The sequence below is a fragment of the Acomys minous genome (assembly GCF_964271855.1).
Source record: "Acomys minous genome assembly, chromosome: 9".
NCBI classification, from domain to species: Eukaryota; Metazoa; Chordata; class Mammalia; order Rodentia; family Muridae; genus Acomys; species Acomys minous.
In genome coordinates, this window is record NC_140490.1 from 118,283,269 (window position 1) to 118,301,809 (window position 18,541).

General features: G+C 39.1%; 1 protein-coding gene across 2 annotated transcripts in view; it reads right to left on the reverse strand.

Moving 5' to 3' along the window:
• CYP7B1 (cytochrome P450 family 7 subfamily B member 1) overlaps positions 1 to 18,541 on the reverse strand; it is a 174,055-nt gene that overhangs the window by 34,507 nt on the left and 121,007 nt on the right. For both annotated transcript variants that reach the window (XM_084795173.1, XM_084795172.1), the window contains one exon: positions 1,308 to 1,444. In XM_084795173.1, the coding sequence (XP_084651299.1) occupies positions 1,308 to 1,395 (88 nt within the window). In that variant the 5' untranslated portion in view covers positions 1,396 to 1,444. The remainder of the gene's footprint in view (positions 1 to 1,307; positions 1,445 to 18,541) is intronic.

The following is an 18,541-nucleotide window of genomic DNA, read 5'->3' on the forward strand; positions in this document are numbered from 1 at the left end:
TAGTGGCATTAAGGAACCCTAAATAAAAATAGTTTTAAAAGTATCACCTACATTCCAGTACAGTAGAGGAGCCTGAAGGGCCAGTTTACAGAGAGTTGGAAGCAACCGGATATTTTAGGAAGAAGGGAGAGACGAGCAAGGCACCAGGAAGAAAAGGTTAGTAAGGCTGACCTTGACCATGAATGAGAGTAGAAGGCTGGTTATCATGAGGGGAACTCCAGAAGATAAGAGACAGCAAACGCAAGGTATTTTCTGAAAATATCTGGGAGTTGGAGATGGACATGCATATAGAAACATAGGTAAAAGCATAGAAGAAGGGAGGGAAGGGAAAGGGCAGGGAGAGAAGTAGGGAAGAAGAGGAAGAGAGAGGGATGGAAGGGAGTGGGGAAGGAAGGAAGGAAGGAAGGATAGAGACAATGCTGAAAATAACAAGATGAAAGCAAGAGACATTTAACGTGGCTTTATGCTAAGGATAAAGGAAGAAAAGCAGGTATGAGAAGAAGGAGTCATGGAGACAGGTACATGCTTCCTTTGTGACGTATTTAAAAGCGTGAACTACAATGAACAGTGCAGAAATATACTCTAGACCAGTGTTTTCAAAGCAGGAGAGGAGAAATGGTCATGTGGGGAATTTGGACATTCACAGTTGTGGGAACGTTCTCCATGGTACTGTAGTGTTGTGCACATGACATTATGTATCTACGAAAGGCCAAAGAATAATAGAAAAAGTAGACTGGAGAGCAAACAAGGGGCTTGGAGTCATTCACCACAGGAGCACCTCACTTGGAATGAATTACTATGCTGAGATGAGATGGTATCAGCTCGGAATGTGTGATGGAGAGAGTGGGGAGGAACTCTGAGCTGTGAGCCGAACAGCTCGTGGTATTCCTAAAACTGCTGTATAAGGCTGCCTCCCCCCCCCCCCTCTCTCTCTCTCTCTCTCTCTCTCCCTCCCTCCCTCCCTCCCTCTCTCTCTCTCTCTCTCTCTCTCTCTCTCTCTCTCTCCCTCTCTGCCCCTCCCCCCTCTAGCTCTAGGTATTTTCCTCAAACTCTTCTCAAATAACCTAATCCAACCCAAAACAAATCTCGAAGTGAGGACCAGAGAGTGTCTTCTTTAGAAAGTCTCAGAGGGTTCTGAACTGGGCCTTACTTAAAATCATTGCTGCACTAACAGGTGCCATGTTTTCACATTTACTCTACAATGCTTGATGTACGTTCCACACTTTGCCTAGGAGCAAATGTGAAGACATTAAAGAGCAAGCAAGAGATTATGACACAAACAAAATACTTAGAGCATAGCTTCTTACCTCCAAGCAAAACAGTGAAAGTGTCACCATATTTCCTTTGAAGAGTTTTCATGACAGCCAATGGATCCTTTCGGAATTTCAGGGACATGCCAAGATAAGGAAGCCAACCTTTTATCAAGGGAGGTTCACCAGGGCGCCTGTGAAGAGAGGAAAAAAAACAACAAAGAATGAAATCATTCTTATTTTAATATGTGTGGGTTACTTATCCATTCTAAATAAACACATGAGTTGCACAGCTTCTGAGAGTTCACATCTTCAATGATCCTATGTCATCATAGATATGGTTTTTAATGAAGCTTTTTCAGCTTGTGTGGATATGGGGTAGGGAGTCCACTTCCCTACTTTCATTGCACAATCTTTTTGATACCTTTTTTTATCCTGTAAGAATTCAACAGCTCCTTTAGAGCTAAGCTACTGTCTGATGCATTTATCATATGTTCAGTTTTCAATCGTCATATCACTGTACACCTGATGGGTCTGTGGCAGGACCAGTAGATAACCAAATCAGGCAATTGCTTCTTAATAAAAAAATCAGCATTGTACCAAACTGATGAGTTTCAAAATAAATTTTTATTTTTTTGCAAGCCATCCTATAAAGGTTACCTATTAAATCTAGTAAGAAGTAAACTTGTTTTATTGCATGTATAAAGGTGTTTGACATGCATGCATGTTTGTGTACCAAGTGACAGAGAAATCAAAAGATGGCAGTTGATATGCTGGAAGCAGTGTTACACACAGTTGTGAGCCACCATGTGGGTGTTGGGAATCAAGTTGGGATCCTTTGAAAGAGCACAAGTGTTCTTAATATCTCAGCTTTCTCCAACAGCTCCCCTCCCCAACTTATGTTTAACTAATATTTGTGGTTGACAGTTAGGTATTGGGCAAGTATGATGGCTGATCTTGATTATCAATTTGGCACATCTGAGAAGAGGAAAGCTCAGTCAAGGAACTGCCTCTACCAGATTAGCTTGTGTGCGTGTTGTGGGGCATTTTCTTGGTTGATAAATTATGGAAGAAGACCTAGCCCATTGTGGGCTGTCCTTGGCTATTTTAAGACAATTAGCATAATTAAAGCCCTAGCTTGTGTGTGTGTGTGTGTGTGTGTGTGTGTGTGTGTGTGTGTGTGAGAGAGAGAGAGAGAGAGAGAGAGAGAGAGAGAGAGAGAGAGAGAGAGAGAGATTGAGTTGTTTCTGCCCTGATATTACTGGATGGTGTGTGTATTGTGATATGGACTTATAAGCCAAATAACTCCTTCTTAGCCAAGTTGATTTTGGTTAGAGTTTTATCCTACTAACAGAAAACTAATACACCAAGGTATTATAGGATAGGCTTATTCTAAGATAGAATTAAACTGCATTTAAACAATGTATTGAAATTGCCACTTATTTTAGTTCATAGTCGCATGGGCTGTTCAGTTATGCGGACTCAGTCATTTAAGCCCCAGGGTATACAGAAACACGTCCGTCTTCCCAGAAATACAAGGTATGAGTTGATTAAAACGTAATAAGACCCTATTCCATTTTTGTACACTGAGGCCTAAGGGAAATGGTGCACTATGATACTTGAAGGTTTTCAAAACACCTTAGTACATTTTACACATTAAGTGGAGGTTTGTTGTTTAGAGCAAACAAGCCATATTTCCATTGTGCATGTTTTCCATTCATTTGGTTTACCAAAGAGTTTAGAGCCAGATGCTACCTTGGAGGCTCTAGTGTAGTCTCTCCTTTATATGGCCAAAGAATCTAAGGTCTCAGATGTTAAGACATTTGCCTAAGTAGAGAATGGTGGTGCACACCTTTAATCCCAGCACTCAGGAGCCAGAGGCAGGTGGATTGCTGAGTTCGAGGCCAGCCTGGTCTATAAAGTGAGTCTAGGACAGCCAAGGCTACACAGAGAAACCCTGTCTCCAAAAAGAAAAACAAATAAACAAACAACCTCCCCAAATAACAAAAACCAAAAACAAAAACTAACCAACCAAACAAAAAAACCACATTTGCCTAAAGGTGTTTGTCTCTTCAGGACATGCTGTAAAGAAGGGAAGCCCCACAGCTATGCTTTCAACCATCTAGGGAAATTAGTCAATCCATGAACCCAGTAAAATTATCCCAGCAATGTATTCCTTTGGCTGAACTGATAGACACACACATAACCACAGTCTAGTGTAAATCTTTGCTGTGCCCTGGGTGTTAGATGGCACAGTGGCTTCACCGCCAAAGTGAAGCTCTGTGTGATCAGATGCCAATCAAGCTGGAATTACAGAATCAGAAAAGTAGCAATAAGTTAACTTGAAAAAATATTTTTACCGAGAACAATAAAGATGCCAGTGTAGACCTCAGAGTATAGCTGAGAGGTGGACCACTTGCTTGGTTTGATTCCTTGTACCACACAAGAAAAAGAAACCCACAAAACCACAGCATGGTTTCCTTGTTTTTATATTTTGTTATCATTTTATGAAGAATTTTATTGAAATAAATAGTATAATTGTTTCTTAAGTATTATGAAAGTAAAATTTAAACATGTGAAGCATTCTTTAAAATTTTATGACTTAAACAGTTTCTTTTTTGATCTCTGATATTGGAAAACTTGTATTTCAAAATTTCTTCTAGTCACTTATCTGGTGAATGCAATCTGCCTTATGATAAAAAAATGAAGCAAAAAGAATAATTCTTTATTTTTTATTATGGGAAATTTAAAAATATTCAAAACAATTTCAGTTCCTTGGTCTATCTGTGAGACTACATGCTATACTGCCTGCATGCTGACCAATCACAGATATCACTAGCTCAGTTCTTTTTTTCTTCTTTTTTTTATTAATTTATTCTTGTTACATCTCAATGGTTATCCCATCCCTTGTATCCTCCCATTCTTCCCTCCCTCCCATTTTGCCCTTATTCCCCTCCCCTATGACTGTTCCTGAGGGGGACTTCCTCCCCCTGTATATGCTCATAGGGTATCAAGTCTCTTCTTGGTAACCTGCTGTCCATCCTCTGAGTGCCACCAGGTCTCCCCTTCCAGGGGACATGGTCAAAGGTGAGGCACCAGAGTTTGTGAGAAAGTCATAACCCACTCTCAGTTCTAATCAAAGGTAAAGACTACAGCCATCTCAGCAAAGGCTTCTATGTAGCTGTGTTGCCCTATCAGAAAGCTTAGCTGCCCACACACTAATACAGTGTAGACTTAAATAAAATATAAACAACAGATCTTGTGATAAAAAACAGATTTTTATCACAACTCAGATTTTATTTTGATCACCTCCCCAGCACACACACACACACACACACACACACACACACACACACACACATACACACACACACACACACACACACACACACACACACACACACGTAACCATGCCCAGCTTTTACATGGGTGCTGGGGATCCAAACTCAGGTTTCCTGCTTGTTGGACAAACACTTTACACACTGAAGCATCTCCCCAGCCCGTCTCCACTCAAAGGTTGAAGAGGAAGAGACCACACCCACGAGCGGAAAGCAGGGCCTTGGGTTGGAATTCGTGACATAACTGATTCAGGATCCTTTGATGGTCATAAGCCTTCAAGTTCATAGCACTTCCTTTCAGAATACTAACTCATTTCCTCGATCTGCTTTCCCTGCGTCTGGCTTCATGTTGCATTGTGAAGAGGGTTTAGTAGGGCCTTTTGTCCTCGTCTAATCCGATACAACTATGGCCATCTTCTATGCTATCATTCAACCAAAGGCTGTATTCTTCACAGGGACTGCACACACGTAGGGAGGATGAGATGCAGAAACCTAAAGCAAGATTAATAGTTTTAGAATTAGGATGCCATTTTGTTGTTACAGACATGGCAGGGTCATCATTTCTTCCAGCTGTATTTATTTTGGCAGCAGTAAGCTCAAGACTATTAAGCACCATGTCACAACTGTACACAGTTACCTGAAAAACACAGACATCCAGTTCAAGGCAGATAACTGAACCTGTCTTTATCAATATATTTGTGAAAAATTTGTAAGGAGGAGAGTGGTCACGATATCATTATAGTGGTCCAAAAGGCCTGTTGGCACATGGCACAGGGCAACTACTGCTATTTTTCTTATTCATGCTCCATGACTTTGAGAATGAACTATTCATTGCTCTCTGCTGAGTGAGGACACAGGATACTCAGTGCTAATTGTGGCTAATAAAATCCTAAAGCTGGAAGGAACCTGGGCCTGATGTTTTGATAGGATACATAGTTTAAAAGCGTATAGTTCATACTCTCTCTTGATCATTTTAACAGCTAATACATTTCAGATCAATATTTACATTAATAACATACATAACAATCATATTCACATGAGACTTTTAAGTGTCCTCAAAGATCAAATCCAAGTTCTTTGCACACTCAATTTCATCAGTATTTGGGATTTTTCTTCCATAGGTACTTGGGCACAACTTAATACCCATACAAACAATGTCAAGTCCAAAGTTATTTAAAGTAAATATTGGAGAATAAAACCAATACCATATGTAAGATATATAAGCTTAGTATCTTTCATTGGTTTAAAGTCAAACACACCAACGTTTAAGAGTACACCAATACAGAATAATTGATTACACACAATATATGAAGCTTATCTTTATGTTACACCTAGAGTTGAACACAGAGACCAAAATATTTGGCTACTATGATTGAGGCTGAAAAGATAGCTCAGTAGTTAAGAGCACCTGTGGCTCTTGAAGACTTGGATTCAGTTTCTACCTCCCATATGGTGGCTCATAGCCAGCCAGAGCTCTAGATCCAGACGATCCAAGACTCCCTGATGCCTTCCACATGTGTGTGCCCACATACACGTTCATACAAACATTCATCCACACAAAATAAAAATAAAGAATGCAGTAAACTGTCTCAGACATTGTTTTTTCACTTTGGAAGCAGCCAACCTGCACTACCGGTTTACTCAGGCATTTAAGTTTTATTCCTTCTCAAGTCTCTGAGGGAGGTTGAAGACCAGATAGTTTAGTTTTACAATCAAGTTTAGTTGGTTAGGGGATAAGATATTTTTAAATCAAGATAAAGGATTTAAATTAGTAGAGATGAGATATGATAGATATTGAATTTCATTCAGAAATTTAAAGCCAACAAGATAGGAAAGATGTTTACTTCAAGTTTGACAAGTACAATTAGCCAAATCACTATAAATGAAACATTTATAGAACTCATGGTTGCCTCATGGTTCTCCCTGCTGTATGTAGTTTGTTTTATTCATGTGTAATAAAATAAATGTATATGTTAAAAAATAAGAATAAGAAGAACATTTCTTAACGTTTTGGCTACAAGGGTATATTGTTTTAAAATCCAGTAATTCTATATCAATCTATCATTTTCAAAGCAATTTCTTCTTCTCATCTCTTGTTACAGTCATTAAAGGCTAAGTGAGAGAATCATTGTAACAAATTTCTAAGTTGGCGAAAAGCATTTTTATACATAACAACTCAGTGTAAAATAAAATTTTATATTGATTAAAAATCTTTAAAGAACTGTTTGTATTAAGTGACCTAATATTTGTAGCAGTATTTTAACATTTTCCATTTTGAGTTAAGAAGTGTGTATGTGTGTGCCTTAAATTTCATAAACATGAGTTGCTATATAAATCATATATATCAAAGTATCTAATTATTATATTTTTTTACTACTCAGGGAAGGCAGCAGAAGAGATTATTTGTTGCACAGTTGTGACACTTTGCCACAACCAAAAACAGAGCTAGTCTAGAATTCCACAGGCCTGAGGCAAAGGACTAAGAAAGACTGTTTAAATTACAAGCAAGCAGGCTCTTTCAGAAGTGATCTTGCCAATCAAATGGAAATGGAAGTTCTATATTCATTAATAAACAAATTATTAATGATAGCATGTATTTTAACAACCTCCACCAAAGTTCTCAACCATTAGCATTCTTTTTTTTTCTGTTCCCATGACCATCATGAGTTCCCAATTATGTTTACTTGAAATTGCCTCTTTTTAGTATATGCTACGTCTTTTTCATTTCTTAGTCTATAGTATTTCTCTAATAGGTGCAGGGGTATCTACAAAAATGGCTACAAGGCTGAGAGCCAATACTGACTTTGAACAAACTTATTTCTGATCAAGACACCCTTAATGTCATTTCATTTTCTCTTTCCTTGGTGGTTTTTGCAAGCAAGTTTATTGACTGATGAAATTTGCTAGTGTATTCTTAAAACATTCTGCTGATGGATTTTTTCTGGGGTCCAGTATTCAAATGAGACCTTTTTGAAAACATTCTAACAATTTCTGATACTCAAGATAAGAGATCCCAAAAATGAAGTGGACAAAACATGAAGCCAATCCCATGTATACCTGGAGTCTAGGCAAGACCAAAGAAACGTGGACAGATATTCATTGCTCTGGCTGGAAATGTGGTTGGTGTTGGGATACTTTAGTCACTGATGCATAGATAGAGTGAGGTGGAAAGTGAGATTCAAAGATCTAACCAAGGAGGGACCTTTGAGAATCCAAAGAAGTGAGCATACACACAACTGAACTCAGACAGTAGGAAGGAAGAGGGAAACAGACATCTCTGGATTATGCTTACTATTCATACACAACAGACTAAGTTTTAAACCATAAGAGACTGAACTACTTTCATTGAAAATAGTGATTCCTGCCTAGAAACAGTGGCAAACCAGGCATGGTGGTGCATGCCTTTAATCCCAGCACTCAGGGAAGTAGAGGCAGGTGGGTTTCTGTGAGGTTGAGGCCAGTCTCGTCTACAAAGTAAGTCCTAGCCAGTCAAGGCTACACAGAGAAACCCTGATCTAAAAACAAAAGAAAAGAAGGAAGGAAGGAAGGAAGGAAGGAAGGAAAAAACAGACAGACCAGACAGACAGAGAGATAGACAAACAAACAATCAATGATTGCTCTTGGGAAGTGGAGAAATAAAGATTTTATATATCTGATTTATGCAGGGAAATTTTAAGTCTAGTACACAATGCATATTCTCAGTTTCTTTGCCAATAAATGACAGTAATAGCTTTAACTTTCCAAGAGCACACAGGGACTAAGACAGTGAGTACATAAAGCAAAGATACTTCTCTTGCCATTCCTCTGCTTGCACTCATTTTGGGTGTGGGTTTGAGAATTGGAATTAAGGCAATGTCCAGTGATTAGTGATGTTTGGAACAGGGTGGGATTACACATATGAGGTACAGAACTTAGATGGTAGACTGAGAATTCAACAAACTTCAGAGCCAGAGAAACAATTTCTCATTACCCAATAAAGAATCTTGTGGCATTGGACACCTTATCAGGGGCTCTTCACTAAGGGACTCTCCCATTCTCAGCAGTATTAACTGCCTATAGGTCTTAATCTAGGAATAACCCTCTGATAATTACCCTCCCACATTAGGCATATCAACTGGTGTTGTCTTTATGCAGATCTTGCTCAGGCAACTATATTGGTGAAATTTCATGGACAAACTTTCTTGTTATGTATGTATAAAAGACAACACTAAATGGAATTATATACATATATATGTGTGTGTGTGTAGTAATTTATATGTATATATAATAGTAAGAATAATAAAATAAAAGATTTTAAATTTGTACAATAGTTGAGAGATACAGAAGGAGCTGAAGAGATGAGATGAAAGGGTAAATGACATAAATATAGTACTAATATATGAAAATTTCAAAAAATATCTAAGTTAAAAATAATCTTGTTGCTAAAAGAGCAACCTTGCTCTTCATAACCAATGTGGGTCAAAACTTCAGACACATTTAATTAAAATATTTGTGTAAAAAAATGTATTAAGATACCAAAGCCTACACCAACTGCAGAGCTCCTGCTTGAGAGAGAGGAGAGGGACTCTAATTAGAGTCTGTCATATTCTAGTTCTCTGAATTTATGAACCCTACTTCAGCACTTTTCTAATCACAGATTTTCAAGCAAGAGCTATTGGTTGAGAAAAACATGCAAATTCTGATGTATTTATAAGCAGTCTTATTTTGCTGTCCTAACAAGTCATTAGTTGATTATTAACCAATTACCAACCACGGAGATGAAAGTATGAAGACAGTTATGAAATCTGAACTGGGGACTTCCAGTTTCAGGTGAAGTATATAAGCAGGAAGGAAGTCAGTACTTCCATCTTCACCAGAAGAACACTGAACAAGTTTACAGTCAAGAACTCTTCAGCTCAGAAGAAAATTGATGATATGGGGAATCATCACCCTTAAAGCCAGAGCCAGGCAAAAGAAAAAGAAATCCATAGCTGTCAGGAACAGAAGCTGCTTCGGAAGCCATGACCTAATATCACTCTTTTAACAAAAGACAACAACTGCTATGACTCTGTGGAAAAATTAGAGTACTTCTACATTAATCCTGGGAGTGCAATATAATGCAAAAATAATATGGAGATTTCTCAAAGTGAAAAGAAAACAATTACCATATGTCCTAGCAATCTCACTCGATTATTGAAAAGAATGAAATCAGAATCTGGAAGAGATATCAGCACACCTATGTTCACTGCAAGATGTTGGCATAATGTTCCTGTGGACTGTGTACAGTTTACCCTTGTTCATTCAATGCTGACTTCTGTAAACCCACTATCTACTGTCAATCCAGACATTGCACTGTGATGCTTATTCTAAGTACCTCCTGTCTCAAATTTATTTAAACGTGTCACTATGTGTTTTCTGTATTGCCAACTAGCTAATGCTGAGGAAGACGGAGAAACACACGTGGAGAACACCAGGAAGCCCCAGGATGAATGAGTCAGGTCTAGGATATGAGCAAAAAGCAAGTACAGTGTGGAAAATTTGAATGGGAAGAAACTATACAAGCTTTGAGGTTTAGGATGGAGTAATTATTGCACAGCATTGTGCTATAGGATAATTAAATAGATCCTAGTCTCTTTCTGTGGCTATTTGGGTATAAGGCTGGTTAAGGAATAACTGCTGATTTATTAAAATTATTATTAATATTAAGTATTAATAATCATTCATCAGTAAGCCTAGTCACAATAGCCAAAAGATGGAAACAAGCTAAATGCACACTGAGAGATGAATAAAGAAAATGTGGGATGTGCTTGTGAATCTGATACATGACTTTAAGTTGTAAATTTCAATACGAGACAACAGGGATAAACTTTGGGAACACTATGTTCAGTGAAATACGCCAGTTACTAAAAGAAAAGCATTTCATGGCAGCATGTATATGAGCTACCTAAAGTAGCCAAATTAACATAAGCAAAGCAAATAATGATGGTTATTATCACTAGGAGGGAAAACTAAAAACTCATTAATGAACAGAAATAAATTTTGAGTTGTGAGTCACAGTCATCTGTAATTCTAGGTCCAGGGGGTCTGCTAACCTCTAATTGCCTTCACAGGCACCAGATATGCATGAGACACACATACATGCATGAAGGCAAAACACTAATACACCAAAAAATTTTAATAAAACATAAAATGTAAATTTTGAAAACCTAATTGATTTTTTATAAATACACAATTAATAACTGATACTCGAAATTAAAAACATAATGCTATTTGTATTAGTACAAAATGAGATGTTATACCTTCATTCACTATAAAAAATTCATACTTATGTATAAATCAAAGAAATATGTATAAAGTCTAAATCAGAAAAACTAAGACCTAAATTGAAAAAAAATGCAAATGCTTAAAGCCCGATAAATTATTCTGTGAATATCAACAGATGGTCTTTTGATTTTGTCTGGAGAAACAGTGGTCAAAAGCAATATTGAAGGAGAGCAGAACAGAATGACTGATACCAACTGACTTTGTATCAACAAGGAAATGCGGTAACTGAGACACAGTGAGGTCACTGAAAGAATAGTAACATAGATAATGGGGAAGCAAGAGACCCAGACATAGCCCCACATAAATATACTCAACTGAGTGGCACTCAGAGGAAGGACAGCAGGCTACCAAGAAGAGACTTGATACCCTATGAGCATATACAGGGGGAGGTAATCCCCCTCAGTCACAGTCATAGGGGAGGGGAGTAAGGGGAAAATGGGAGGGAGGGAAGAATGGGAGAATACAAGGGATGGGATAACCATTGAGATGTAACAAGAATAAATTAATAAAAAAATTAAAAATATATATATTCAACTAACCTTAGACACTAGCAAAAGCAGTCCAATGGAGAGAGGGTAGTTTTCCAGTAAAGCTGTAACAACTGTGATTACATGCAAAAATGTGAGTGAAAAGCATTTCAATGCCTTTACAGTGAGCTAAAAAACAAATGAGAGCCACAGCTGTAAACTGCAAAATAATTTATAGGGGATAAGACTGAAGAAATGTAGGGGGACCCCTGGCTTGTTGATAGGATTTAGATATACACTAAGAGTTAAGTAGTTGAAAATGTTTTGAGAGCAGATATTTATAACTTAGAAGAGCTGACTATTTATAGTCACTATGAGCTCCTTAAAAGCCAATTATTACAGATTTCTAACTCAAAATGAAAAGGTCAATGAAACATTCTGTAGGGTTTAGAACCAAATGAGGTCAACATTAATAGCTCTAATTTATGTGTTATTTTTTAAGTAAGGGTTAGAGAAACTAAGCCGAGGAAGGCTCTGTGCGGCACCCTGTTCTTGGCAGGGCCACTCGGCTTCCTTCTCACAAGGAGTTTCAAGCACTGACATGGGGCCCTGTCTAGACTGAGGTTTTGTTCCTTTTAGTTCAGTATGTTGGTTTCAGCCACCCAAGGAACTCCATCCAAGGTCACTTTCTTCCTTGAATTATAGTTTTAACATATTATTTTTCATCTGCCTTAATTTGTATATGTATGCACACATTATATATATGTATATATATACATACACATATATTCATACACACAGAATAACAATAAAATAGAAAAAGTTAATTTGAAAAACCTAATTGATTTCTTATAAATATGCAATGAATAACTGATACTTGAAATTGAAAACACAGTGCCATTCATATTAGTACAAAATGAAATATATTATTCTCATTTATTCTTTTGATTTTTCTCTTATTTTGTATTTCTGTTTCTTTTTATTTTTCTGTTTTCTCATTTTTTTCTTTATTCCTTTTCCTACATTTGAAGTGTAGTTCAATAGAATTTGTTGTCACTCATTTATGTATTTGATTTGGTTCTATTTTGCAAACAGAAGTTTTACAGATGGCATTTGCAAATGATTAATTTTCAGATGATTTAGATCAGTCTTGCCATGAGGTTTCCCCCTGATTTTAGTCTAACAAGACAGTTTTTCTGTGTAAATTTAATATGCTGTTAAACTTGGTATGGTTGCTAAAGAGACTGACTTTGCCCCAAGTTGGCTTCTCTAAACCACTAGTAGTAATACCTTTGCCAAGAGGAAGTTAGGCCGGGAAAACTTCATATGAAGACCGTTAGCAAGGTTCAGCGTAATATTTTATCCTCTAAACACTACCATGAAAATTGGCTAATCAGGGCTGGAGAGATGCCTCAGCGGCTAAGAGCACTCACTGACTGCTCTTCCAAAGGACCTGGGTTCAATTCCCAGCGCCCACATGGCAGCTCACAACTGTCTATATCTCCAAGATCTGACACCCTCACACAGACATATATGCAGGCAAAACACCAATGCACATAAAATAAAAAAGTAATTTAATTAATTAAAAAAGAATATTAGATAATCACTTAATATTGTGGCTGGAGAGACACTACACTGTTCCATGGAAGATGCTAGAAAAGCAGACGTAGTAAGTATGAAAATACGTTGTCAAAGATAAAGTCCCAAAGAAATGTTCACCCTGTGATGTCTTCTATACAGCACAGCGAGGGACCTTGCTCCTTCGATGTTTTCACCAACACCAACTTTGCAGATGTTAGCTATTGCAGTAAATGTACCTTTGACCACAAATTTCATACCTTGTGAGACGTGCTTCCCTGTGCTGAATCAGGCTCCCCCAGGCAGGCAAGTTGGTCGCACAGAGGGTGTACACAGCCTGAAGTTTTCTATACAGTCAGTGTATGGAGTCCCTGCTTTATGAGGGTCAGAACACTTAAAAGCAGAGGCAGGAACACTGGGTGGAACAGAGGGTCTTCCTTTCTACTTGTTCATGGAGATTGAAAATCTATTCTGGAAATTACTCATCTTCAACCTCATCAAAAGTGACATTTGAAAGCAAATCACAGAGAGTACATGCTAGATATAACAGTTCCAGAAGATGAGTCCTTAGTGTCCCACTGGGGCCATTCCTTGACGTCATAGCCACAATAGTCAATGATGCTCATGGATGCTGCTATGATAGAGAAGGGGGAGAAGAATATGCCACGTAGACTGTGGTGGCTAGACACGCCGAGTCCACATCCACAGCTCAGTTAGCCATGCTGAGTCCACATCCACAGCTCAGTTAGCCACGCAGAGTCCACATCCACAGCTCAGTTAGCCACGCTGAGTTCACATCCACAGCTCAGTTAGCCACGCTGAGTCCACATCCACAGCTCAGTTAGCCACGCTGAGTCCACATCCACAGCTCAGTTAGCCACGCTGAGTCTACATCCACAGCTCAGTTAGCCACGCTGAGTTCACATCCACAGCTCAGTTAGCCATGCTGACTAAGTCCACATCCACAGCTCAGGCACTAACATCCCTCAGGCACACAGGGTCTGTTAATAACCTTATGTGTATGAGTGTTTTGCCTGTGTGTGTATGTATATGTCCTATGTGTGTGCCTGGTGCCTTCAGGGGTCCAGCAAGGGTGTTGGAACCACTGGAACTATGTGAGTATCTGGAATCAAACCTGGGTCAAATGTTCTTAACTGCCAAGCCAGCCCCAAAATCTACTTTTAAGTTAAGAAACTGGAGCACGAGCTCCAGAAACTGCAAATTATTTTCCTAAAATCATACATATAAACAAAAAGCTTTGAAGGAGAGATAAACCTGTTTTTAGGATCCCAAGTGTGGGATCGGAATGGTCTTGTGAGTGAGCAGGTGAGGTTAATCCACTGGAAGACCAACCACCTCATGCAGGAGCTTGATTGTTGCCAGCTGAAAAGATCTCATGAGCAGACTCTGGGAAGAGATATATAATTGAGCTCAGAACTGGAGGCAGGGCTTTTTGGAGACTTGGGACAGTTTTGGCTGTTCATCGCTCCACTTGGAGACGCTTCTAGAGAGAACCACTCGATTGAAGGCTTCAGGACTCTGGGCTCCTGCTGAAGTTCTGGGTTCTGGTTACTCCAGGTTCCAGCAGAAGAAATCCTGCTGATTATGCCAGGAGAATCGTTCCTCGGAACTGATATCCTTACAGTTTTGATGTTGTGTTCTTTAATCCCCTTTTCCTATCGTTTTGGTTAGCCAGGTTATAAGTGACGTATGCTTGGTTATTGAGTTTGTAATAAAATATATTGGTTAAGAAAACTGAGCCTACAGAGCTTGATATGCTGCAGTTTGAGAACTGAGCACCCTTTAGTTTTAGATGGTGAAGTTAAGAGGTGTATTCACTGGTACCTTCTAATCTTCAGGTGACAAGGACATAGCGCTTCCAAAGAGTAGCTGCAACTTCATAGACAGACCCTCGGTAAGGGGGTTCTGCATTTCCTCATTACATCAAATATTTATAAAAGAATCATACATGTGTTGCTTCATTGTTATTTTATGTAATAGAATTTAAAGTGAAATCCATGTAAAACAGGACAAAAAAAAAGTACACTTTACCAGTGAATCAAAGACTGATTCTAAAGAGGCCCTCACCATTTGTAAGAAAGACGATGCGGCCTAAACCTTGCAGCAAAACCCGTCAAACCCCGTCAAAACCCATGCCACCTGCACTCTGAGAACAGAAGGTTAGAAGCTGTAGTTATGGACTTAGGGTGGATTTAGGTGATACTTTATGATTCAGGAAATGTCATTTTAAAAAAAATGGCAGCATGGGAGGAGGCATTGCCTCAGTCTTGCTCTTTAAGGCTTTACTCAGAGGAAGAAATCTCAGAGACAGGACACTCGGTATCTGCTCCTTTCTAAACCCTCATCTGTACAGTTAGGGAACTGTTCATTTCACCCTTTGATATGCATCACATATTCTTTAGGACTCATAATTCATATGAGCATAAGTAAACTACAAAATATTTATTTACTCCAAGAATATGATCTATAATCCCTTTTCACAATGAACATTAATCCAACTCTGTCTAGAAAAATTATGCAATTCATTATTATAAGTAATCTCCATTGTGCCATATGTTTAACCTTCATCTCCCCTGCCCAGTCCCATAATCTCACAAATCCACTGGCGTTATGTGATCAGCATCTGGTGTTCACACAACCTCTGCTTCATAGTAAACACATGAAAAACTCCTGCATAAAAATGTCACTTTAACAGTCATAGGGGAGGGGAGTAGGGGAAAGCAGGAGGGAGGGAGGAATGGGAGGACACAAGGGATGGAGTAACCATTGAGATGTAATATGAATAAATTAATAAAATATATATTAAAATGTCACTTTATGGGCTTTCTCAATGATTTGACTCTGGTTTTTTTTTTTTTTTTTTTTTTTTTGGTAATATTTGCATTCTCTTCTACAAAGATCTGTAATGATGAAAAATGCCTTCCCTTACTGAAAGGTTTTGGAGATATCTAAGTGGCAAATGACGTGAAACTAGATTTAATGTCCTGGCAGCAAAGATGGCGACACTTGAAGTGTTTCAGCGTTCTGTACTAGTGGAGTGTAGAGTGAGCAACGCGGAGTGGTCAGGCACCTCTATTGTTGGCATGAAGTCTGCGTTGGCTTTCCTGACTGGGTGAGGCATCCAGGAAACCCACAACTCTGAGGCCTGGGAAGGTATCTCAGCTCCGAGGAGGGTAGTGTCCCAAGGGAAGGGCATCCTAAGATACGGGAGCCCAGGAACCACACAGCTCTTAGAGGAGGCCTCCTCAGCAGACACGTTGCAGCTCCCAGAGGAGGGTTGTCCTAACCCCTGAGAGGCAGAGGAGCTTAGGAGGCTGAGCCTCACTCCTTCTCCGGCTGTTGTAGCTCCTGAGGAAGGATTTCCCCAACCCTAGCTGAGTTTGGGAGCTTAGGAGTCTAAGCTTCATTCCTTCTTTCTCCTCTTCACTGCTCCCTTCTGGTGAGGGAGTCACACCAGAGGGTAAATCTTTTAAGAGAGATTTGTTGGGGGTGGGGAGGATGGCTCCAGGAGAGGAGGGAGGAATCCAGGAGTGGCTGCTTCTGCTCCCAGGTGAAGAAAGCAGAGACCTAGGCAGACATAGCCTTTATATAGGACTTTTTTTTTTTTACGGGGCAGAGCTTTCTAGGCAGAGATCTCTAAAGTGAGGACTGGGGAACCTTAGGACTTGATGGATTTTTTTTATTCAGCCTTTCCCATCTAAAATCAGCATAAAACCTGGAGGAGTCCACCTGAGGGACTGGAAATGGCCCTTGTTCTGAGAATCTCCTGTCTCACTGTTGAGTTAACACTGCTTCCCAATTGTCCCCTGATGTGCCAATAAAGCAGCTTACAGCCAGTCCCGAGCAGAGAAAGCATATGACAAGACTTCCCCACAGCTAGGGGAGGAGAAGGTAGAACAGGAAGTGAGGGATTGAGCCCCAAGGAGAGATCCAGGGGACCAGAGGAGAGGGGCTGGGGCAGAAAAGCTACAAAGTGCAATTATCTTTAGAATGTACACTGAGAAATTAAGGAAATTAGCTTCGAGGTTTAAGGATAGAGTAGTAGCCACTTAGTTGACCTGTACTCTAAGGACTTGAAAATTCCCATAAGTTGCAGGTGCTTGAGGGAGCATCCTGGGACAGTCACCAGTCAGCAGCACCACTGCAAGAACCATAGCCTGGTAGCCCCGGAAGGTCCCAGGATTTGTTGACACCCAGTGCTGTGACTGTGGATCTCTTTTGGGGGAAAGAGGGACAGGGCTTTGTCATGAGATCTCCTAGTGGAGAGGGAGTAACAGTCTGGTTTCTGAGGGTCTCACATCTCTCACCCAATCCTGCTCACCTGCTCATATGAGCAAAGACCCCTCCCTGGACGCTGAAGAGAGGACAATTGTGCAAAGGACCCAAAATCATGGTAGAAATCGCTTAGAGTCCGTTTGCCGGGTTTTACAACTGCTCACTCATTCTCCGTTTTCAGCCACTCTAGTTCTCAATGTGGCCAGAGAAGGTTCATATAGCAAATCCTATTTTTATCGCTCTTTCTTGTATTCCTATTACTGAGACATTTTCTATACCTTATCTATTTTGCAAATTAGATTACTTCTATGTCTCTAATTTCCAATAATTCTTCATGATCTGAGTGTATAATATTAAACTGTAATGTGTTCTTGTTTTGTGAATTATTCCTTCCTGTGACTTTTAAAGATAATTATTTGGGATGTTTTTGCTATGTTTCAAGAATTGTATATCTTCGGGGTACTGTTTTATGTTTGTTTTGTTGTTTTTGATGTTGTTGAATTTTCTGTCTTTTGTGATAGAAACTTTCTTCCACGTCTCCATGATCTTTGGCTTTCTCTCACAGGTGAAAAAAGGCTGTGTGTGTGTTGGTGGGGCCAGTTGATTTAACCACACCCTGGTTGGAAGAGGACATCATTATTTTGATGTGCTATTTCTTACTAGTTACATTGTATTTTTATTTTAATTTTGTATGGTGACTCAGAGAATAAAATATGTATGCAAAATATATTTCTTATACAAAATATATATATGTGTGTGTATACATATAAATGCATAATTTTAGTTTTCCATGGTGTTTTCTCAAAACATTCCTGAAACACGAGAGTAAGATGTAAGAACTAGAGCATGAAATAGGCAGACAGTGTGCAGGCTTGTAATTGCAGCATTTGGGTAGTTAGTTAAACCTACTATGTGCTAAATAATGACACCTTATCTCAAAAAAATATGAAAGTAAAGAAATGGCATACTTAACTATTTTTTTCTATTAATAAATTTAAATGGTGCCTAACTCAATACTTTATTAATTTTTGCACAATGCTTGCCCCTAGAAAACAGATATCTTAAGTTTCAGTAGCCAGAAGCATTAAATATGTGAGGGTTCCAGTGTCTCAGATATTTCCTCCTCACGACTCAAAAGTAGCCCGGACACTAACAGCAGAGAGGGAACACTGTAAGTAAAGAGAAGCCCCTGTTGCAGTTACGAGGGGCCATCCCTCCACTGCAAAAGCTGCCAGGTAAGTGTTCAAAGATGTTCACTCAATGGTGGTCAATGAACCTTTGAAAATTCATCATGCTTCCTTCTCAGGAT